We start from the raw sequence: 23,707 nt of genomic DNA, 5'->3' as shown, positions 1-23,707 counted from the left end.
CCACTCCCCACTCTAGAATATTTTCTTCTTTTTTGCCAGTCCTGGGGCTTGATCTCAGGGCCTGGGCACTGTCCCTTAGCTTCTTTTTCTCAAGGCTAGCACTTTCCACTTGAACCACAGCACCACTTCCGGCCTTTTCTGTTTATGTAGTACTGAAGAATTGAACCCAGGGCTTCATGCATGCTAGACAAGCACTCTACCACTAAGCCACATTCCCAGCCCTGGAATATATATTTAAATTTTTCTATTAAAAGATTCCTTTATTCATTTACAATAAAGGAATTTTTTTTTCTGCTTCTGTGAAATAGGGATCAATTTGCTATTTAACACCAATGCAGCTTTCTGCACCCAAGTAGAGCCTACAAAATTTTAAACTTTTTACTTTTAATTTTGACCACATCAGAGTTAGAATTGTGGTGGGGGTAAGGATATACGGGGTAGAGTGAAAAACTTCTAGCACAATCACCTTAATTTTTACTACCCTACAGTTTGAATTGCTGGGGTTAGCACATATGAGAAGGGGTATTGTCTATTAGAATAGGGCCTTTTTACAAAACAGAAGAAGAAATTGCAGTGTGATATATGGCAGGAAAAAAGTACAGATTCAGGTTGATAAATTGTCACAAACTGAGTGCACTTGTGGTTTTATACTTGTATCATTTTTATTCTTTTTTCCCTTCTTATTCTTCTAATGGTAACAGTAACAGGACTAGAACACACACACACACACACACACACACACACACACACACACACACACACACACACACACACACACACACACACACACACACACACACACACACACACACACACACACACACACACACACACACACACACACACACACACACACACACACACCTCTCCCCCGCCCCCCCCCCCCCCCCCATGCTTTCCTGCTTTCTGGTATCCATGTAAAGAGTAATTTTTAGCCAGGCGCCAGTGGCTCACGCCTGTAATCCTAGCTACTCAGGAGGCTGAGATCTGAGGATCGAGGTTCAAAGCCAGCCCAGGCAGGAAAGTCCATGAGACACTTATCTCCAATAAAACTAGAAAACCGGAAATGGCACTGTGGCTCAAGCAGTAGAGTGCTCTCCTTGAGCTGAAGAGCACAGGGACAGTGCCCAAGCCCAGAGTTCAAGTCCCACGACTGACCAAAAAAAAAAAAAAAAAGTGATTTTCGTTAAGAGAAGATAAGAATAATGAATGAAAAACTTGGAAGATAAGTTAAAGATAGAGAGATTCAAAAGGTGTTTGAGTGGTGAGTTTTTTTTTTTCCTGGACTGGGGCTTAAACTCAGGGGTGTGGGTGCTGTCCCTGAGCTTTTTTGCTCAAGGCTATTACCACTTGAGCCACAGCTCTACTTCAGCTTTTTTTTGATAGTGAATTGGAGTTAAAAGTTATAAACTTTCTTGCTTGGGCTAGCTCCAACCTGTGATCCTCAGATCTTAGCCTCCTGCATAGTTAGGATTATTGGCATCTGATTTGATATCTTTTCTTTCTTTTTCTTCCTCTCTCTCTCTCTCTCTCTCTCTCTCTCTCTCTCTTTTTGTGAGTCATAGGGCCTGAATTCAGACCCTGGACACGGTCCCTGAGCTTTTTTTTTGCTCAAGTTTCTACCACTTTGAGCCACAGCTCCACTTCCAGTTTTGTTTTTTTTTTTTGGGTCCGGTTGTGGGGCCTGAACTCTGGGCCTGGGCACTGTCCCTCAGCTCTTCAGCTCCAGGCTAGAGCTCTACCACTTGAGCCGCAGCACCACTTCCGGTTTTTTTCTTTTTGCTTATGTGGTGCTGAGGAATCGAACCCAGGGCCTCAGGCATGCAAGGTAAGCGCTCTACCACTGAGCCACCTTCCCAGCCCTTCCACTTCCAGTTTTTAAGTGGTTAATTAGAGAAAAGAGTCTCATGGATTTTCCTGCTCAGGCTGGCTTTGAACTTTGATTCTAGGATCTCAGCCTCCTGAGTAAATAGGGTTACAGGCATGAGCTCCCTGTGATATGTGGTTGTTGTTGTTGTTTTAAAATTGATAGTTTGGGTGTGAGAAAAGGTAAGACTGACAAAAATCTGTTTGGAAGTCGGCCTTGCTTTTAGTCACTATTTTCACTAGTTGAAACTGAGTCTCTATCAAAAGTATTTTGATCTTGGCCTTAATCTTGTTGGAGGGAGAGAATAACATTGTGGCCTGCTTATATCTGAACATGCTTGCTTCAGGTCAGATGTGGAATCCCAGAACTTCTGTATGTAACTTTGTCTTTGGTGTCAAGGTAAATGACAGGCTGTACTAGACTTTTGTTGTCGCTGTGTAATACATTTTTGTTCTAAGTTTTCTTCTTTCTGCTGTTAGCTGCCAGTGAGGTAGAGTTGCCTCTTTTGATAAAGAACAGATACAGAGGTTCACATCCAAACCTGAATAGCCATTTTTAACTTGAAACACTTTTCCTAGGAGTTGATGCACCAGAATCCTTCCCTTATTTGGTGCCTTGTTTAAATGTGAAGCTTGTATGAGGTTGCCAGCACTCCCTGTATGCTGGTTATTTGCTTTTTGGTGCCCACAGCTGAGTAGTTTGTGAAATTATTTTAGTGACCACATGTGCCTTAAACTGAAGCCTCATTCGCCTTTAGTTCTAAGATTTTTTTTTTTGCCTCTCCCTTTCCTTAGAGACTCAAGAGTTTTCCTGTATTATTGTGGTAGGTGGGTAGGCAGAAGTTGCTTCAAATATTTTTTTTTTCTGGGCTGTGAAAAATCTTTTTTTTTTTCTGGGCTGTGAAAAATCTTTTAATGATGGTACATACATATTCTTTTGGTGTGTATTGTTTGTGTTGGTCCTGGGGCTTGAACTCAGGACCTGGTCACTGTTTCTGGCACTCTACCAAGAGCCACAGCTCCATTACTGGCTTTTATTTTTGGTGGTCTCTGGACTTTCCTGCCTAGGTCCTCAGATCTCATCTTCCTGAGTAGCTAGGATTATAGGCATAAACCACTGGTGCCAGCTACTCTTGCATTCTTTGACTCTTAAGAACTCTTCTCCTGGCCTGGGAATGTGGCTTAATGGTAGAGTGCTTGCCTAGAATGCATGAAGCCCTGGGTTCATGCACATAAACAAAAAGCTAGAAGTGGCACTGTGGCTCAAGGGTAGAGTGCTAGCCTTGAGCAAAAGAAGCTCAGAGACAGTGCCCCAGGACTGACAAAAAAAAAAAAAAAAAAGGAAAAAAGAAAAAAAGAAGTCAACAAGATGGTAGATTTATCTAGAAAAATGTTGAGTTTTTATTGTTTTATCATTACTATTTTATTGTCATGAAGAGTAGGCTTTGTTCACTTACATCCTTATCTTGCTGGCATTTTTCTAGGATGCATTTGTTAAGTGCTTCTACCTACTTGCATAGTATTAGTTGGACTAGAAGCATCCATTTCCTTTAATCTGCAAAACTCAGTTGGTTTGGCCTGGTTGTCTCAGTGAATGACATCTGAAACCATTGGTGGTTTGTGTTTGCGGTTTCTTTAGTTTTTGGTCTTTATATATCTGAAATATCTATCTTTGTTCTGCTGAAGATGAAGAGCACAATCTCTAGAGCCAGACCTGTGCTCAGTTTCCTCATCTGTAAAATAAAAATAATAATAAATCATATAGTAATAATATATTATACTTTTTATATCTAATAATAGTATTTATACATAATCATATATAACAGCAAATATAATAGTATTTATATATAATAGTACTTATTTTATAAAATAGTTGCAAGGTGAAATGAGTTATTAGAAATAAAGTGCTTAAAGCCGGGCACCAGTAGCTTACGCCTATAATCCTAGCTACTCAGGAGGCTGAGATCTGAGGATCGAGGTTCAAAGCCAGCCCAGGCAGGAACATCCATGAGATTCTTTTTTTTTTTTTTTTTTTTTTTTTTTTGTCGGTCGTGGGGCTTGAACTCTGGGCCTGGGCGTTGTCCCTTAGCTCTTCAGCTCAAGGCGAGCGCTCTACCACTTGAGCTACAGCGCCACTTCCGGTTTTCTGGTGGTTTTTTTTTTTATTGGAGATAGGAGTCTCACGGTCTCTCCTGCCCGGGCTGGCTTTGAACCGTGATCCTCAGATCTCAGCCTCCTGAGTAGCTAGGATTACAGGCGTGAGCCACCAGCGCCCGGCTCCATGAGATTCTTATCTCCAATAAACCACTAGAAAACTGGAAGTGGCACTGTGGCTCAAGCGGTAGAGAGCTCGCCTTGAGCTGAAGAGCACAGGGACAGTGCCCAGGCCCAGAGTTCAAGCCCCACGACCGACCAAAAAAAAAAAAAAAGAAAGAAAGAAAGAAAAAGAAAGTGCTTAGAATATTTCCCTATGCGGGCTGGGAAGGTGGCTCAGTGGTAGAGCGCTTGCCTTGCATGTTCGAGGCCCTGGGTTTGATTCCTCAGCACCACATAAGCAAAAAGAAAAAAGCCGGAAGTGGCGCTGTGGCTCAAGTGGTAGAGTGCTAGTCTTGAGCTCAAGAGCTGAGGGACAGTGCCCAAGCCCAGAATTCAGGCCCCATGACCGGATCCCCTCCCCTCCCAAAAAAAGAATTTCCCTATGCATATAACATGCTACAGAAGTTTAACTATTATTATTATTAAGGTGGTTGAATATTAAACACTCATTTTGTTCAGTTGGGAAAACTTGAGACCTTAATGTCTAAAATGTGCTTGAGTACTTGGAGTACTTTTTTTGTTTTTTGTTTTTGTTTTTGTTTTGTTTTTTACTATTGCCAATACCAGGGCTTGAACTCAGGGCTTCACACTCACATGGCTGTCTTGCTTATGATTGGCACTTTGACACTTGAGACACAACTATAGCCCTGTTTTTTGATGGTTAATTGGAGATGGAGTCTTGCAGACTTTTCTGCTTGGTCTGGCTTCAAACTGTAATCCTCCAAGTCTTACTCTGAGTAGGATTACAGGTGTGAGCCATCAGTGACTAACTATGGAGTACTTATAACTTGTAAGTACAAGCCAGCACTATCAATTCAAACTGTCTGTAGATGGGATGTTATCTCCAAATTTCTAACAGGTGCAGTCCAATAGTTAAAACAAGATGTGAGGCTACACTGTCTTCTGTGTAGGTTATATAGCTGGGCAGAATAGCAGAGCAACCAGTCCTTGGCTCACATTGCCTGAACCCTGTTTGAGTCCCAGAGTGTCTCTTTTGCTGAAGCTATTTAGCATCCTGGAAATTATATGAGCATTCTCTAATTTTAGAGTTAATACTTAATTTACTCACATATCACCTATTACAAGTTTCTAAGATACAGAAATGAACTAGTCACTAATAGAGATCACAGTCTACAGTTACACTGATAAATATGTTAGTTATTTTTAATTAGCTAAAATGAAATAAAAATTCAGTTCCTTAGTCACACTAGTCATCCCTGCATGACTAGTGACTACTGTATTGGTAAATGCAGATAATTCCATAATCATGAGAATGCTTATCCAACAGAGCTAGTCTAAAGAAAGATGTGTGTGCATAATTAAGATATGTTATGATATCCAGTAAAACAAAAGTATTTGAAATATTTTCTGAGCCTGGATAATAAGATATCAACCCATCCTGAAGCGTGAGATGCTGTGCGATTTAAGCAAAGAAAAAATGGGATTTTATTAAAGAAAGGAGTGCATAAGAAGACATCCTGTAAGGCAGAGAGGGCAGCAGCATAAAGAAAATGCTGGCCAGGTACCAGGGGCTGACATTTATGATCCTAGCTACTCAAGAGGCTGAGATCTGAGGATTGTGGTTTGAAGCCAGCCTAGGCAGGAAAGTCCGAGACTCTCATCTCCAATTAACTCCCAGAAAACCAGAAGTGGTACTGTGGTTCAGAGTGGTGTAGAGCCCTAGCCTTGAGTGATAAAGTTCAGAAATAGTGCCCAGGCCCTGAGTTCAAGCACCATGACCAACACCCGCCCCCCCCTGCAAAAAAAAAAAAAAGCTGAGGGGCTGGGAAGGTGGCTCAGTGGTAGAGTTCTTGCCTTGCATCATGCATGAGGCCCTGGGTTCGATTCCTTAGCACCACATAAGCAAAAAGAAAAAAGCCGGAAGTGGCCCTGTGGCTCAAGTGGTAGAGCACTAGCCTTCAGCTGAAGAGCTGAGGGACAGCGCCCAGGCCCAGAGTTCAGGCCTCACGACCGGGCCCCCTCCTCCCCCCCCCAAAAAAAAAAGCTGCTGAACTTAGTGTACTATACAAGTATACTTGTAGTATACCAAAGGGTAGTTTTTGTTACCAAGGGTTAATGTAGGAGCAGCAAAACAGGAAATACTATTTTTTTCACCAAGTATTGGTCATCTGATAGGAATGACTGAAGATACTCTGATGACCAAAATACATAATTAATGTTAGGATATGTATCTGTTGTGTGTGATACACTTTTACATATATAAAAATCATTTGGGGGCTGGGAAGGTGGCTCAGTGGTAGAGCACTTGCCTTGCATGCCTGAGGCCCTGGGTTCGATTCCTCAGCAGCACATAAGCAAAAAGAAAAAAAGCCGGAAGTGGCGCTGTGGCTCAAGTGGTAGAGCACTAGCCTTGAGCTGAAGAGCTGAGGGACAGTGCCCAGGCCCAGAATTCAGGCCCCATGACCAGACCCAAAAATAAATAAATAAAATAAATAAATAAAATCATTTGGTGATAACATACTCTGAAAGCAGAGCAAACAAAAGCAGTTCTTTTCACACTTTGTTTCACAGTATTATTTTAATAATAACTAGATGTGTTGGCTCTTGTTTGTAATCCCATTTACTCGGGGCAGAGATCAGGAGGATTGTAATTCAAGGACAGCCTCAGCAAATGTTATTGAAACCCCTATCTCAGCAAGTTGCTGAAGGCATGGTCGTACATGTCATCTCAGCTATACAGGAAATATAAATAGGAGATCATGGTCCACCCCCCAACCCCCCCTGAATTTGGCAGAATGCAAGACCCTATTTGAAAAGTAAGGCCAAAAAAAAAGCACTGGGGATGTGGCTCAGGAGATATGGAGTGCCTGCCTAGCAACTGCAAGGACCTGTGGGTGATGCCTTGAGTTCAAAGCCCATTACTAAAAAAAGAAATCTCAAAGCTCACATCCCCCGCCCCGGCCCTCAGGGCTGGAGGATTGAACTTAAGACTTTGCACTTGCTAGGCAAAAGTGGTCTGCTAAGCTACATCCCCCAGCCCTTAAAAGTATATTGTTTGGCTGGGTGCCAGTGGCTCAGGCTTGTAATCCTAGCTACTCAGGAGGTTGAGATTTAAGGATCATGGTTCAAGCAGCTTGGACAGGAAAGTTCTTGAGACTTATCTCCAATTAACCACCAGAAAATCAGAAGTGTTGCTTATGGCTCAAGTGGTAGAGCACTTTCCTTGAGCTGAAGTGCTCAGGGACAGTGCCCAGACCCAGAGTTCAAGCCCTATGACCACCACCACCACCACCACCAAAAAAGTATATCATTTGATTTTTTTTTTGTCAATCATGGGTCTTGAACTCTGGGCCTGTGCGCTGTCCCTGTGCTCTTCAGCTCAAGGCAAGCGCTGTACCACTTGAGCCACAGCACCACTTCTGGTTTTCTAGTGGTTTATTGGAGAGAAGAGTCTCACAGACTTTTCTGCCTGGGCTGGATCTGAACTGTGATCCTCAGATCTCAACCTCCTGTGTAGCTTGGATTATAGGTGTGAGCCACTGGCCCAGGTTGGTTTTTATTTTGTTTGTTTTTTTTTTTGTTTGTTTGTTTTTTGGTACTAGAGCTTGGACTCAGGGTCTTGTACTTGCCAGTCAGATGTACTTACTTGTTCTACCACTTGAGTTATATCCCAGCCCTGATAAAAATGTTGGAATAGAAGCCTGACATCATTGAAAAAATTCTTGGGCAGTTATAATTTGCTGTAAAGATGTAGGGACATTTTAAAGATAGTAAATGTTAAGGCTTTAAGGTGGGAGTATGCTCATTGACAGAACTGGAGGCAACAGCAGTAGAAAATGTGAGCCTTGCCGGGCACTGGTGGCTCATGCCTGTAATCCTAACTACTTAGGAGGCTGAGATCCGAGGATCACAGTTCAAAGCCAGCCCAGGCTAGAAAGTCTGTGAGACTCTTATCTCCAATAAACCACTCAGAAAACTGGAAGTGACACTGTGGCTCAGGTGGTAGAGTGCTAGCCTTGAGCTAAAGAGCTGAGGAACAATGCCCAGGCCCCATAGTTCAAGCCCCATGACCAACAACAAAAAAAAGAAAATATGGGCCTTTTGAAGGCCACGTCAGGTGTTAGCTTTTACTGTGATATTAACTGTAGTCTTTTCTTGCCCATTCAGTTGGCCTGGAATGTAGCAGATGAAACTGCTACTGCTTAGATTAAAATCTTTAAATCTTGACAGAACTCACTTTTTTCTTTGAATACCTTTTTCTAGGTTTTGCTCAATTACCTTCTAACTAAGAGTTGAGAATTCTTATTCTATTTTTCTACATCATTAATACTAGTAGCGTATTGTTTCTTTTTTGTGTGTGTGTGTATATTAATTACCTAGGTAGTGCATTAATTATTGTCCAACCTATATTTTAATACATTTTCAATTGTTATTGTGTACTAAGTGCCAAATATGTTAGATAACTTAAAATATTATTGAAAGGAAGTAAAATAATATCTGAATAACTTCTGAACATGAAGTCAGTGTTTCATTTAGTTTAAGGCTTCTTAAAAAAGACTCCTGCTAATACAAGTGGTTTATAATCCTAACGCTGAGGAGGCTGAGAGCTAAAGATCAAGATTTGAAGCTAGCTTGGGCAGGAAGTCCTTGAGACACTTATCTTCAATTAACCAGCAAAAAGCTAGACGTGGAGATACGGTTCAAGGGATAGAGAGCCAGCCTTGGAGTGGAAAAGCCAAATCAGAGTACAAGGCTAAGTTCAAGCCCCAGTGTTGGCATGAAAAAAAAAAAAAGACTGCAGTATTACTTGGAACTGGAACAACTAGGACTTAAGGACAGAGACTGTGATAGTATGTGGATTACTTACCTCCTTTATTGTCTTTCTTTCCTTCTCAAACTCCATTACTATAGGATGATTGCAACCATAGCTTCTTACCTGGTTTCCTGACTTCCAACATTTCCACTTCCTCCTAAACCCCTAAATTATGTCAGTTGCCAGAAAGTCCTTTGCTTATGTCACTTTCCTTCTGAAGACCCTTTGGTGTCTTTATGATGAAACTCTTTAACAAGGATTTCAATGACTTGGTCCTGCTTACCTCTCCAGCCTCTCTTACAGAATCAGTCTTCTAGCCATAAGTTTTTTCCTTTGCTTATAACATTGAAGCAAGACCCTTTCCACCCCTCCAAAGCCAACTGATTAATTTTCTCAACCTTTAGATTTCAACTTCAGTTCTCTTCCAAGAGTTTCTCTGATGTTTCTGTCATGTATATGCATAGCATTTTATCTTTCCTAATCAAAGCACTTTATAATTGTTTGTTTCACTTAAAACAAGGATTATTTCTATCTGGTTCATAATTTGTGTCCAATGTTTTGTACATAGTACATGGTAAGTTTCTGTTGGCTGAATGAATGAAAGAACAATGTATGAAGGACCTTACCATCCTCTTACATTCTGTTGATACATTCATTTATAAAAAGAGTTTGAGCTTGAGTATGTGCCCGTAGAGAACAGTTTTCTGGTTGCCTACCTAATCACCAAATAGGAGCCTCAGTGGAAGACACAAGATGTCCCAGCTTTCCTATTGTTTGGGTGAGACGGGTATGAGAGTTCCCAGGCACTGAGATAAGATGAGTCAGAAAGCAGAGTCATTCAGAAAGTAAGCCAATCAGAGTAACAGTGTTGCCCTTTGGCTGAACTTTGTCTTTTTTCTGCAGATCTTGAGATGTTAAGCTGTTGGCACTTTTGAGGTGGTTGCTACAGATTGTCAGGCCATGTCTAGGGGACTCATAAATATTAACCTGGGTGAAAGCAGTCATAGACAGCATGTGGACAATGAGTGTGGCTATGTTTCAACAATTTTTTACAGTGCAATTTAAATCCATTTAATTTTCATATTATAAAAAAAAAATTCCTCCCAAACAGCAAAAGTGTATCAAGGTTAACCTTGATAGTGAGACTTTGCCCTCCCCTCCAAGAAAAAGTGGTTGACACCTGTAATCATAGCTACTCTTGAGGTTGAGACCTGGAAGATCTTGTTTCTAGGCTATCCTAGGCAGAAAGAAAGAAGGCTGAGAGACTCCATCTCCCAAGTAGCACTCTACCACTTGAGTCACAGTACCACTTGAGTCACAGTGCCACTTCTGGCCTTTTTTTGTGTATGTGGTCCTGAGGAATTGAACTCAGGACTTCATGTATGGTAAGCAAGCACTCTTATCACTGAGCTACATTCCCAGTCCCTATGGCCCATTTTGACAATGTATAATGAATCTGCTCCCTCCAGATAATATGGCTTACCTCTAGGATACATCTAAATTTGTAGCTCCTTTCCAAATTGAAACATTATTGGTGATAACAAAAAATAACTATTTTTTTTTGATACTGATCAAATGGTAGAGCTAGCTGTGAACAAGAAAGCCAGAAATACAAGGAACAACCACAAAAAGTAAAAACACTTCTTAGCTCATGTGCTAGATTTAACCCTTAAGCCATATTTTACCAATCCAGGATCTATCCCAGTAGTTCCCAAATGAGAGCTCTCTAAAGATATTGATTCATAGGTCACCCATTCTGATTCTGTAGACCTGAGGAATCATTTTCTTTAAAAAGCTTATTGAGTGGTATGCAAGTGTATGTATTAAATGGAATATGGTAGATTCAAGGGAGAACTAAAATAATGTAATTCCTTAGAAAGACAACATCGAAAGTTCAGCAAAAAGCAATTCCTTTGTGCAACTACTTAAAGATTTTATTTTATTTATTTATTTTTTAAAATTTTTTTGTCGGTCATGGGGCTTGAACTTGGGGCCTGGGCGCTGTCCCTCAGCTCTTCAGCTCAGGGCAAGCGCTCTACCACTTGAGCTACAGTGCCACTTCCCTTAAAGATTTTTAAAAAGCTGCTTAGAGTGATATACGTGCCTTTCAGGATTATGAAATCACCCATTCTCATTCTATAGTTGAAGAAGCAGCTTTATAAAGTTGTGACTTACAGCACATAGAGAATAAATGATATAACTACAATTTGAGCAGCTCTAGGATCAGATCAGTAATCTTTGTTCATATTATTCTGTCCTATTCCTTCCCTCTGGTAAACATACAAGCAGTAAATACAGAACAGTCACATATTTACGACTCCTTTTTTATACCCAACAGAGATTTCTCTCCTCAGATCTAGCCAGGTCTTCCAAGCTCAACTGTTCTAGGCTTGCTGCTGTGTTTTCAGTAGTTGACTGCTGATTGGAAGTTTAGCCTACCTTCCCTCTAGTTTGCTGGATATAATTCAGAGAGATGATGAAGCAATAGAAAGTGAATTGTTTTAATATTGTATAAGACTTCGCTTAAAGCAGCATAAAACTACAATGCATGAGTGAGAACCATTGTTTCAAAGAGTATATTAGTTAGAAGGGGTAGTTTTTAAGTAGAGTTTCGGGCTGGGAAGGTGGCTCAGTGGTAGAGTGCTTGCCTTGAATGCATAAGGCCCTGGGTTCGATTCCTCAGCACCACATAAGCAGAAAAAAGCTGGAAGTGGCTCTGTGGCTCAAGTGGTAAAGTGCTAGCCTTGGGCTGAAGAGTTGAGGGACAGCGCCCAGGCCCAGAGTTCAGGCCCCATGACCGACCCCCCCCCCAAAAAAAAATATATATATATAATTTCATTGTTAGTAAGGTGTTGTACAGAGAGGTTACCATTCATAAGTTCCGTAATAAGTACATTTCTTCTTTTGATAATTTCATTCCTTCCTTTGCTTTCTCCCAGTTTTCCCCTCCTGTCTCTGTCCACAAGTTACTTCATTTTCCACATAGTGTATACTGAATAACATGATTGCATTTGGTCACCCAGAATGGGGTGGTTTTAAAATACACAATTTACTCCTAAATTCACATGGACCAGATCCAGCTATCTGAGTGAAGTATTTTTGTATGGAACTTGTACTTAGTTATAGCTAATTGAGCTGTCATTCTTTCCAGAAGAGTTCAGGGGTAGAGACAAGTCAAGATGATGAGTATTTGCATTCCTGTTGTTCCTCAGTTTTTTTAAAAATTATTTTATTGTAAAGATGCTGTACAGAGGGGTTACAGTTACATGAGTAAGGCAATGAGTACATTTCTTGTTGAGCACTGTTACCCCTTTCCTTGGTCTCCCACTATCCCTTCCCTCTCCCACCTCAGTCACTCCTCACCTCTCCACCACCTCAGCTTTGTTGTGGCTTTTTGGTCAAATAAGGAATATTAAGATGGATTTTGGCTGACAACTGGTGGGTCATGCCTGTAAATCCCAGCTACTCAGGAAGCTGAGATCTGAGGATTGTGGGTTGAAGCCAGCCTGGGCAGGAAAATCCATGAAATTACCCAATAAATTACCCAAAAAAGCAGAAGTGAGCCAGGCGCTGGTGGCTCACACCTGAAATCCTAGCTACTGAGGAGGCTAAGATCTGAGGATTGTGGTTCAAAGCTGGCCCAGGCAGGAAAGGCTGTGAGACTCTTACCTCCAATAAACCACCAGAAAACTGGCAGTGGTGATGTGGGTCAAGCAGTAGAGCTCTCACCTTGAGCTGAAAAGTGCAGGGACAGTGCCCAAGCCCAGAGTTCAAGCCCATGACTGACCAAAAAAAAAAAAAAATCTGGAAGTGACACTGTGGCTTAAGTGGTAGAATGCTAGCCTTGAGCAAAAGAAGCTCAGGGACAGCACCCAGGCCCAGAGTTCAAGTCCCCAGTACCAGCCAAAAAAAAAAAAAAAAAAAAGGATGGACTTTTTTTTTTGGGGGGGGGTGATCGGTCTTAGGGGTTGAACTCTGGGCCTGGGTGCTGTCCTTCAGCTCTTCAACTCAAGGCTAGTGCCCTACAAGGATGGATTTTTGTGTGGTTGAAATTCTATTTTACAGTTAAGAAAAATCCAAAAATCTTTTTTTTTCTTAAACTCATTATCTCATAGCCAATGACTGACAGACTTCATTTTAGAGACCTTCCAACTGCTTTTAGCATCTCTGGGTTTAGCTAAGGAGTCCATAGTGAATTAGTTTCAGACTTGAGCTAAGGAGATAGCAGTTTGATTATTCCAATATTACCTCTCATGGCTGCACCCAAGTAGCAATTTTGATTTCTGATGTACAGTATGTGAAGGTGTGAGGGAAACTAGTCCATGGTGATGCGTTAGACAAAGAGGAAACTTTGACTCAGGCTTTTCTGACTGTGATCTTGGCATCGGTTAAAGAGTTTTCCAGATGCCAGGTATAATGAATTATAATCCTATAAACCTAGCACTCAGGAGATGCTGGAAGGAAGATTGCAATTTCTAGGCCAGCTTGGACTACATAGCTAAACCTTGTCTCACAAATAAAGCAAAACAAAACACACATCTCTTAAAAATAAAAACCAAAAACAAGGGCTCAGGACAGAATTTAGTGGTAACCTAGCATGTATAGGCCCTAGGTTTAATCCTAAGCACTGAAAAAAAAAATATATCCAAAGGTCTGCTTTATGCTAGCACATTGTCAGGTGTAGATGTTGTTTATGCCCCCTACCCCTGCCTAGTATTAGGCTTGAACTCAGGGCCTGGGCACTGTCCCTGAGCTTCTTTTGCTCAAGGCTAGCACTCTACCACTTGAGTCACAGTACCACTTGAGTCACAGTGCCACTTCTGGCTTTTTTTTGTGTATGTGGTCCTGAGGAATTGAACTCAGGACTTCATGTATGGTAAGCAAGCACTCTTATCACTGAACTACATTCCCAGTCCCTATGGCCCATTTTGACAATGTATAATGAATCTGCTCCCTCCAGATAATATGGCTTACCTCTAGGATACATCTAAATTTGTAGCTCCTTTCCAAATTGAAACATTATTGGTGATAACAAAAAATAACTATTTTTTAGTGTGACAGATACTTTAAGATTAAAAACAAAGCAGTGTTTCTGAAGATCAGAGAGAAATGTGTGCATACTCTAAAGTTCGCTTCACTCTTACTAGTTGAAAATGATTGAGGCCCACTTTTAATTGTTATTATAAAGGTGATAATACAGAGGGGTTACCATTTTACAAGTCAGGTAATTAATACATTTCTTTTTGGAGAATGTCACCCCTTCCTTTACTTTCTCCTAGTTTTTCCTATGGTTCCTGGCCACAAGGGTATAATTAATTTTCAACATAGTGTCTAGTGAGTACCACTGCTGCATTTATTCACTTTTTGTCCCTCCATTTCTGTGCCCTATTTACCCCGCTCCCCAAGATAGATAAACATATGGGGCTTGAACTCTGGGCCTGGGCACTGTCCCTAAGCTCTTCAACTCAAGGCTAGCACTCTACCACTTGAGCCACAGTGCAACTTCCAGTTTCCTGGTGGTTTATTGGAGATTAGAGTCTCACAGACTTTCCTTCCCGGGCTGGCTTTAAACTGGGATCCTTAGAGCTCAGCCTCCGTAGTAGCTAGGATTACAGGTGTGAGCCACCAGCACTTTTTAAAAAAAGGTTTATTAGTATACATTAGTTATACAAGGAGGGGTACTTTGTAACACTTCTATATTATGCAGACAATGTATTCCATCAACCCACTCCCTCTTTTCACTTTCTCTTATTTCTCCCCTCTCTTTTTAAAACGGTTTCAACTGGTGAAACCCACTTTTTACTACATATAGTTTAAATAGATAGTGGCAAATTAAGTTGGCCTTATTTACTACTTGTAAGGAGAAGTCTATAGCATGTACTGCCCTAAGGGGTAGTATAGATCTAAGGGGAAGTATAGATAGAACTCTGATGTTCCAAAACCTCTTGAAGCTCCGACTATATTCCTGGTAGCATTCTGCTTTCAAACATTATAAGTTTTCCCCACAATCCAGTAAAGGAAACTTTTTTTTTTTTTGGGTCCGGTCGTGGGGCCTGAACTCTGGGCCTGGGTGCTGTCCCTCAGCTCTTCAGCTCAAGGCTAGTGCTCTACCACTTGAGCCACAGCGCCACTTCTGGCTTTTTTTCCTTTTTGCTTATGTGGTGCTGGGGAATTGAACCCAGGGCCTCATGCATGCAAGGCAAGTGCTCTACCACTGAGCCACCTTCCCAGCCCCAAGTATAGGAAACTTAAAAGCAAAACTTGAACTCCTTTTCAGTTACTCTCATTCCGTCATCAAAAGTGTTCTTTAAATCAGTTTACCAGTTCTTTTTCTGAGGTTTTTGAGAAGGAAAACTATTTGGCATCTAAAGACCTGGGTTTAAGTTTGTTTGTTTCTTTCTTTCTTTGTCTTTTCTTTTCTTTTTTTGTTGGTTGTGGGTCATGGATTCAGGGCCTGTGTGCTGTCTCTGAATCTCTGTGCTAAAGGGTAGCACTCTACCACTTGAGCCCAGCACCACTTCTGGTTTTTGAGTGGTTAATTGGAGATAAGAGTCTCATGGGAGTATAGGGGTCTTTTGGGGTATAGGGATTGGTTTAGAAGTAAATGAGGTAGATTAACATCCCTCTTTTATTCCTGCCAAAGTACCCCTTATATGTACATGCACCCAGCTTTACAAAGTATTCCTCCCAATTCGGAATGAGTTAAATAATGCATATAAGTTACAGATGTGGGAAGAGGGGTGAGTTAAAATAGGAATAGAGAGAGAATACATATTTTTACCTTTCCACTTGAAATAATTTCATACCTATATAAAAAAAGTTGTGGAGCTGGGAAGGTGGCTCAGTGGTAGAGTGCTTGCCTTGCATGCATGAGGTTCTGAGTTCAAGTTCACAGTACCACATATGCATAAAAAGCTGGAAGTGGCGCTGTGGCTCCAGTGGTAGAATGCTAGCCTTGAGCTAAAGAGCTGAAGGACAGTGCCCAGACCCAGAATTCAGCCCCCACAATCAACCAAAAAAAAAAAAAAAGTTGTAAGAAGCTGGGCAGATGGCACCAAGGAGGCTGAGGGTGGAGGATCTTGAGGTCAGGGCCAGCTTAAGGTAGAGGTGAGATCCTGTCTCAAAGAAGAAAACAAAGCTGGTTGCTGGTGACTCACGCCTGTAATCCTAGCTACTTAGGAGGCTGAGATCTGAGGATCATGGTTCAAAGCCAGCCTGGGCAGGAAAGTCCATGAGACTCTTATCTCCAATAAACCACCAGAAATCCAGAAGTGGTGTTGTGGTTCAAGTGGTAGAGTGCTAGCCTTGAGCTGAAGAGCTGAGGGACAGTGCCTAGGCTCAGAGTTCAAGCCCCACGACCGACAGAAGAAGAAGAAAGAGGAAGAGGAGGAAGAAGAAGGAGAAGAGGAGGAGGAGGAGGAGGAGCAGAAGCAGGGAGCAGAAGGGAGGGAGCAGAGGGAAAGGAAGGGAAATGGAAAGGAAAAAGAAAAGGGAAGGGAAGAAAGGGGAAAGAAGAGAAGAAGTTAAGGGCAGGGAAGAAGGGAGAGGAAGGAAAGGAAGCAGAGTTAAGGGAAGGAAAAGAAAGAGAAGAAAAAGGAAAGGAAAGGAGAAAAAGTGGGACTTAGGGTAGGTTTGATCCCTTCACGGAGATCCCACAGCAGGTAAATACTTGACAGAGTTGGTAGAACATAAGCATAACACAAGTCTGTTTGATGAGAAAGTTCCTATTTCTCACCATCTTCTATAGGGGACCTAGAGACCTGTATTCTAATGCAGGTTTTGCTAACATCAGCACTCCAATTAACAATTTATTTTGAACAGTTGATCTTTCCTTTCTGCTAATGGAAACCTAGTATCCCTGATCCCAAACTCAGCTTAAAAAGAATCTTCAATGAAGTATCCTGAGGGTTTTTTTTGTTTTTGTTTTTGTTTTGTTTTTAACTAGGGCCTCATGCTTGCTAGACAGGTCCTATAAACCTTATCCTGAGTGTTTTAGCTATAGAGATTAGTCTTTTTTTGGGGTCTGGTCGTGGGGCCTGAACTCTGGGCCTGGGCACTGTCCCTCAGCTCTTCAGCTCAAGGCGAGTGCTCTACCACTTGAACCACAGCGCTGCTTCTGGCCTTTTTTTTTCTGCTTATGTGATGCTGAGGAATCGAACCCAGGGCCTCATGTATGCAAGGCAAGCGCTCTACCACTGAGCCACCTTCCCAGCCCTATAGAGATTATTCTTGAATCTAAAATAGCTGATCAGTATAATTCACTTAGGGCAAAAATAAAGGCAAATTTGGTTCATATACTAAATTCAAGTTGAAGTTATTGGTGACTTTTTCTATAGTAGCTTCCATATAAAAGAGATGGAGCCAGGTGCCAGTAATGTTAGCCTGTAAAACTAGTAGCTCAGGAGGCTGGTTTAAAGCCAGCCCAGGCAGAAAAGACCATGAGCCTCTATCTTTAATTAACTACCAAAAAGTTGAAAGTAGAGTAAGGGACATTGCCTAGTCACACAAAACAAAGAGAGATAGAATGACTGTCATTTTTTTTTTTTTTTTGGTCATTTGTGGGGCTTGAACCTGGGGACCTGGGCTGGCTTCGAATTGAAATCTTGAGATCTCAGCCTCCTAAGTAGCTAAGATTACAAGTGTGATCAGATCCACTGGCACCTAGCTTGGCCTCACTTTTTTTTTTTCCTTGGTCGTGGGGCTTGAACTTAGTGCCTGGGTGCTGTCCCTGAGCTTTTGTGCTCAAAGCTAGCCACTATACCACTTTGAGCCACAGTGCCACTTCTAGTTTTCTGGTGGTTAATTGGGGGTAAGAGTCTTTGAGAGGGCTGGGAAGGTGGCTCAGTGGTAGAGCACTTGCCTTGCATGCATGAGGCCCTGGGTTCGATTCCTCAGCACCACATAAGCAAAAAGAAAAAAAGCCAGAAGTGGCGTTATGGCTCAAGTGGTAGAGCACTCGCCTTGAGCTGAAGAGCTGAGGGACAGCGCCCAGGCCCAGAGTTCAGGCCCCACGACCGGACCCCCCCCAAAAAAAAAAAAGAGTCTTTGAGACATTCTTTGCCAGGCTGGCTTCAAACCAGAGGATCCTCAGATTTCAGCAACCTTAGTGGCTAGGATTACAGGCATAAGCCACCAGTGCTTGGCTTTTGACCTCACTTTTTATTGTTAAGACTTTTGATTATCATCATTATTTTATTATTTTGGTGACAGTACTGGGCTTGAATTCAGGGCCTAGGTGTGCCATCCCTTAGCCTCTTCATTCAAGGCTGGCACTCTACCACTTGAGTCACAGTTTTACTTTTTGGTGGTTGAAATAAGTGTCTCATGGAGCTGAGAACAGCTGTATTTTTACTGCTATTCTGGTATGCAGGGGGATAAACCAGAAGAGGACCTACCCTCACCTTGGGGGCCCTGGGAACTATCTGGGCTATTGGACTGTTCCTTACACTAGTAACTACCTTCTTGAAATGAAAGTTTATAGTCCTCTTCCTGTAGTATACAGGGTCTTGAGCATGCTGCTTCTAGGAAAACAGAGAAGATGAAAGTAAGATTTAGTCTTTAAATTGCCTGCACTTTTTTTGGAGTTATATTGAATTTTTTCCCTTCTCCTTTATTATGCCCAGAGAGGTCTATTTTGATGAAAATAGATTTTTTTTTTTGGTCATAGGCCTGGACCCTGGGCCTGAGTGCTGTCCCTCAGCTCTTCAGCTCAAAGCTAGCACTCTACCACTTGAGCCATAGTGCTACTTCTGGCTTTTTCTGCTTATGTGGTGCTAAGGAATCAGACCCAGGGCCTCATGCATGCAGGGCAAGCACTCTACCACTGAGCCACCTTCCCAGCCTCTGAAGATAGATTTAAAAAATATAATTTGTTTTTCCTTTTATTTTTATTAATCTTATTTTTTGCTAATATGGTACTGAGGAATTGAACTCAGGGCCTTATACCTGCTAGGCAAGCGCTATACCAACTAAACCACATTTCCTACTGAAAGTGTATTTTTTTTGGGGGGGGTCCGGTTGTGGGGCCTGAACTCTGGGCCTGGGCACTGTCACTCAGCTCTTCAGCTCAAGGCTAGCGTTCTACCACTTGAGCCACAGAGCCACTTCCAGCTTTTTTCTTTTTGCTTATGTGGTCTGAGGAATCGAACCCAGGGCTTCATGCATGCAAGGCAAGTGCTCTACCACTGAGCTACATTCCCAGCCTATGAAAGAGAGAGAGAGAGAGAGAGAGAGAGAGAGAGAGAGAGAGAGAGAGAGAGAGAGAGAGAGAGAGAGAGAGAGAGAGAGAGAGAGAGAGAGAGAGAGAGAGAGAGAGAGAGAGAGAGAGAGAGAGAGAGAGAGAGAGAGAGAGAGAGAGTGTGTTTTTAGAAACTTGGACCAAAATTGTAAATTGATAGCTCATGGGCTGGAGATGGCTAGCAAATGTGCTTTTTGTTGTAACTGTTTTGTGTTTTGTTTCTTTATTTAAAATTTTAAAATTAGCAGCCAGTATTAAAATTAGCAGCCAAAGGAGTTCGTATAAAAATCCACATTCTGGTTTCTACTTTGGGCCCACATAGAACATCTGGCTAGAACTGGAGAGTAATAGCCATTGCTACTATCTCTACTAGCTTTCTTCATGCCCAACATTTTAGACATATGAATGCTTCAGACCTAGAACTCCAGTTTTAAAAGCAGGTAAAGTAAAAATTGATGAACTAGTTAGTAGTTATTATCCCTAATTAATGAAGAAGAGTTTTGTCTTCCTGGGTTGGTAGAAAAATAACTGATAAATAAAATTAGGGGGGTTAGAGATGTGGTTCAGTTAGTAGAGTGCTAGCCAATGAGTGACAGCATCAGGTACTGAGGACCCTCTCCCCCCAAAAAAATATAGTTGGGGGCCAGTGGCCCATGCCTGCAATCCTAGTTACTTAAGAGGCTGAGATTTGAGGATTGCAGTTCCAAGCCAGCCCAAGCAAGAAAGCCCCTGAGAATCTTATCTCCAATTAAATCACAGAAAAAGTGGCACTGTGGCTCCAGTGAGAGTGCTAGCCTTGAGCAAAGGAGCTCAGAGACAGTACCCAGGCCCAGAGTTCAAACCCAGGACCAGCAAAAAGAAAAAGGAGGGGGGGAGAGGAGGAGGTACAGAGGAGGAGGGGGGAGGGGGAGGAGGAGGAGGAGGAGAGGGGAGGAGGTGGGGGGAAGAGGAGGAGGAGGAGGGGAGGAGAGGAGGTAGAGGAGATGGAGGAGAGGGGAGGAGGAGGAGGAAGAGGGGGAAGAGGTAGAGGAGAGGGGAGGAGGAGGAGAGGGGAGGAAGTGGGAGGAGGGGGAGGGAGGGGAGGAAGGGGAGAAGGAGATGGAGGAGAGGGGAGGAGGAGGAATAGGGGAGGGGAGGAGGAAGAGGAGAGGGGAAGAGGGGGAGGAGGAGATGGAGGAGAGGGGAGGAGGAGGGAGGAGGAGGAGGAAAGAAATAATAAGATTTCTTGGGCTGGGAGGGTGGCTCAGCGGTAGAGTGCTTGCCTTGCATGCATGAAGCCCTGGGTTCGATTCTTCAGCACCACATAAACAGAAAAAGCCAGAAGTGGTGCTGTGGCTCAAGTGGTAGAGTGCTAGTCTTGAGCTGAAGGGCTGAGGGACAGTGCCCAGGCCCAGAATTCAGGCCCCACGATTGACAAACAACAACACAAAACAAAACAAAACAAAACAAAAAACTCCTTCCTCCCCAGCGTAAGATTGGTTATGGGCTGGGAAGTTGGCTCAGTGGTAGAGCGCTTGCCTTGCATGCCTGAGGCCCTGGGTTCGATTCCTTAGCACCACATAAGAAAAAACCCGGAAGTGGCGCTGTGGCTCAAGTGGTAGAGCACTAACCTTGAGCTGAAGAGCTGAGGGACAGCGCCCAGGCCGAGTTCAGGCCCCACGACCCGACCCCCCCCCCCCAAAAAAAAAAAAAAAAAAAGATTTCTTCTAAATTACTACTATCCTGTCCTTGTCAGAGTTTCCTTTATGGAAGAGTGGCTTCTAGATTCCAGAGAGCCATAGGCTCTTGTAACTTTATTTTCTCTGTTAGTTGGGTCTGGTTCACAGCTTCATTTCCTGCACAGTGGCACCACTACCAGCAGAGGGTGTTGTCTACTCACCAAGCCTGTTGTAGTCTTGGCTCAGCTAAGCAACAGCTGTTGGGCATGTGCCCTGGGTTTCTGTGAGAGTTTGGGCATGTCCATTTGGTTCCCATCCCCAGTGCCCACCCCTTTAGACCCTGGCCAGGTTATTGTGTCACTGGGGACTCTGTTCAGTAACAGGAAACTGGGGAAAGTTTAATTGTTTTCTCCTCTCCCTTTTTCCCATGCAGCTGAACAAAAGGTTCATCCTCAGTTTTCTACATGCCCATGGGAAGCTGTTTACCCGGATTGGGTAAGTGTGCAGGATGTTTATTTTATTTTCCTACATTACAAGTCGTTTTGGAATTCAATATTGTTAGCAACTAGACTGTGTTTGTAACTGAGGGCACAGGGTGTGAATTTGTAGAGGCCTCCACCTTCTCTTCCCTCCATTCTCCTGCAATGCTTGTGAAGTTTGAGAAATATTACTCTCCCATTTCTCTGTCTTTTTTTGTACCTTGACTAAAATCCCCTTTAAGGACATTCTTTTCCTAACCCCCTCCTCTCGTCTGCTTGGGTTTCTTGTTTCTTGTACCTTCCAACTCAGCCCCTGGTGAACCCTTGTGGGGGCATACGTGTATACCTCTGAGAGCAGCTGACAGGGGACTTCCTTGGGAAAAAGTTGTTCATTAATATTCCTTCAAAGACAAGAGGAGTATTTACTTTATTCCATGCCCTTCTGACTTATACCTCTTCCTTCCTGTACCACAGTGGTGTCAGTAAATACCAAAACTATTTCATGGTTTTGCCATCCAAAACTGATGGGTCAACATATAATACCAAGGAAGTACATGGAAAACCTTACTACTTCATACCTTAATTCAGTGGAAAAAGATCAGTTTCCCCACATGCTTTTTTTTTCTCTTGTCAGTTGTGGGGCTTGAACTCTAGGCCTGTGCCTTGTGTCCTGAGCTCTTCAGCTTAAGGCGAATGCTACACCACTTGAGCCACAGTGTCACTTCCAGTTTTCTGGTGGGTTAATTATAGATAAGAATCTCACGGCCTTTCCTGTCCAGGCTGGTTTTGAACCATGATCCTCAGATTTCAGCCTCCTGAGTAGCTAGGATTATAGGCATGATCCACTGGTACCTAGCCCCACATACATTTTTAAATTAACATCAGTTTTACAAGGGAGTTTTATTTTGATGTATGTCCACATATGCATAAAATGTACCTGATCAGACTCCTCCCTCTTGCCAGATATTTGAGTTTTTATTAAAAATTCAAAGAATTCTTCCTCTAAGTATAAAATTCATTATCTAAAGACTGAAGATGCCTTCACAACAAAGCCAGTTTATGCCAAGAGTCTCTAGTACAGGACTCCTTAGTTATGAGATAGTGAAGAGAGAAAGAGATGGTGGTGCTCACAAGATAGTTTTGTTGTTGTTAAATTTGTTCTGTTCTATTCTGGTTTGGATTTGGTATCTTGCCACAGAGCCCAGACTGGCCTTGAAATCGTCATCCTACTGCCTCAGCTTTCTGAGTGCTAAGATTACAGGTGTGTACCATTATACCTGGCTTTATTTTGGATTTTAATCTTTTCTGAGTTGGAGGGTTTTTTTTGTGAGTTACCCTTTGAGGTGATTTGTTTTAGATGATAAATCCTCTAGTTACAGTGTTTCCCTTTCACTTTCTGTCATAAATTTGTAAATTTAGCTGTAATGTTAGACTTCTTAGTACTAAGGAAGGAATAGGAACTATGTCAGTTTCCACATACTTTTGTATTTAACTCTCTTGAGAAGCTGAAACACTTTGTCCTGCTGAAGAAATTGCCCTGTGAATGTTGACATAGAAAGTATGCTTAGGGGCTGGGAAGGTGGCTCAGTGGTAGAGCGCTTGCCTTGCATGCATGAGGCCCTGGGTTCGATTCCCCAGCACCACATAAGCAAAAAGAAAAAAAGCCGGAAGTGGCGCTGTGGCTCAAGTGGTAGAGCACTAGCCTTGAGTTGAAGAGCTGAGGGACAGCGCCCAGGCCCAGAGTTCAGGCCCCACGACTGGACCCCCCAAAAAAAAAAGAAAGAAAGAAAGAAAGAAAGAAAGAAAAGAAAGAAAGTATGCTTAGTATGGTTTGTATGTCTGCATGTCTGCATGTATTGTTTGGTGTCAGCCTGGGCAAGTGTGACAGTAATGGCCATTTCAAGGGCAGTTTGGATTTTGAAATGACTTGGGGAATTGAACAAATGCCAAGAGATGAATCTCTATCAGGAGAAATAAGTGTGAAGTTAATCATTTAGGAAAAATAAGCCATATGCATTAGTAGCTGCCACCTGTGTAAGCTCTACTGTGGCAGGAGTTGTGTTTTGTTTTGTGTTTAGCCTGGAACTTGCAATTTAGCCCAGGCTAGCCTCAAACTGTGATCCTTCTGCTAGTTTTTTTTTTTTTTCCCTAATATTGTTGAATGCTGAGTACATGACATATATTGTAGGCACTTAGTTAATAGTTGTTGTATGAATGAGTAAATCATTATAAGCAATGGATGCATTGTTAAAGATTGGAGATAAAGGATCTGGTATGTCAGTAGATTACAGTAGACTCGAACCACCTCACTGGTGAGTAATGTAAAGCTGCGCTTGGTGGTGTTTTATAAAATAATACATCATAGTAGGGAATACTA

General features: G+C 42.4%; 1 protein-coding gene across 3 annotated transcripts in view; it reads left to right on the top strand.

Annotated features, from left to right (window-relative positions):
* Positions 1-23,707, top strand: part of Smg6 (SMG6 nonsense mediated mRNA decay factor) — a 249,198-nt gene that overhangs the window by 39,165 nt on the left and 186,326 nt on the right. For all 3 annotated transcript variants that reach the window (XM_070027479.1, XM_070027480.1, XM_070027481.1), the window contains exon 9: positions 21,285-21,346. In XM_070027479.1, coding sequence (XP_069883580.1) covers positions 21,285-21,346 — 62 coding nt within the window. The remainder of the gene's footprint in view (positions 1-21,284; positions 21,347-23,707) is intronic.

This window comes from Dipodomys merriami, unplaced genomic scaffold (assembly GCF_024711535.1).
Source record: "Dipodomys merriami isolate MVZ:Mamm:240054 unplaced genomic scaffold, mDipMer1.0.p SCAF_19, whole genome shotgun sequence".
NCBI classification, from domain to species: domain Eukaryota; kingdom Metazoa; phylum Chordata; class Mammalia; order Rodentia; family Heteromyidae; genus Dipodomys; species Dipodomys merriami.
The sequence above is the reverse complement of the archived record's forward strand: the minus strand, read 5'-3'. Positions and strand labels throughout refer to the sequence as shown.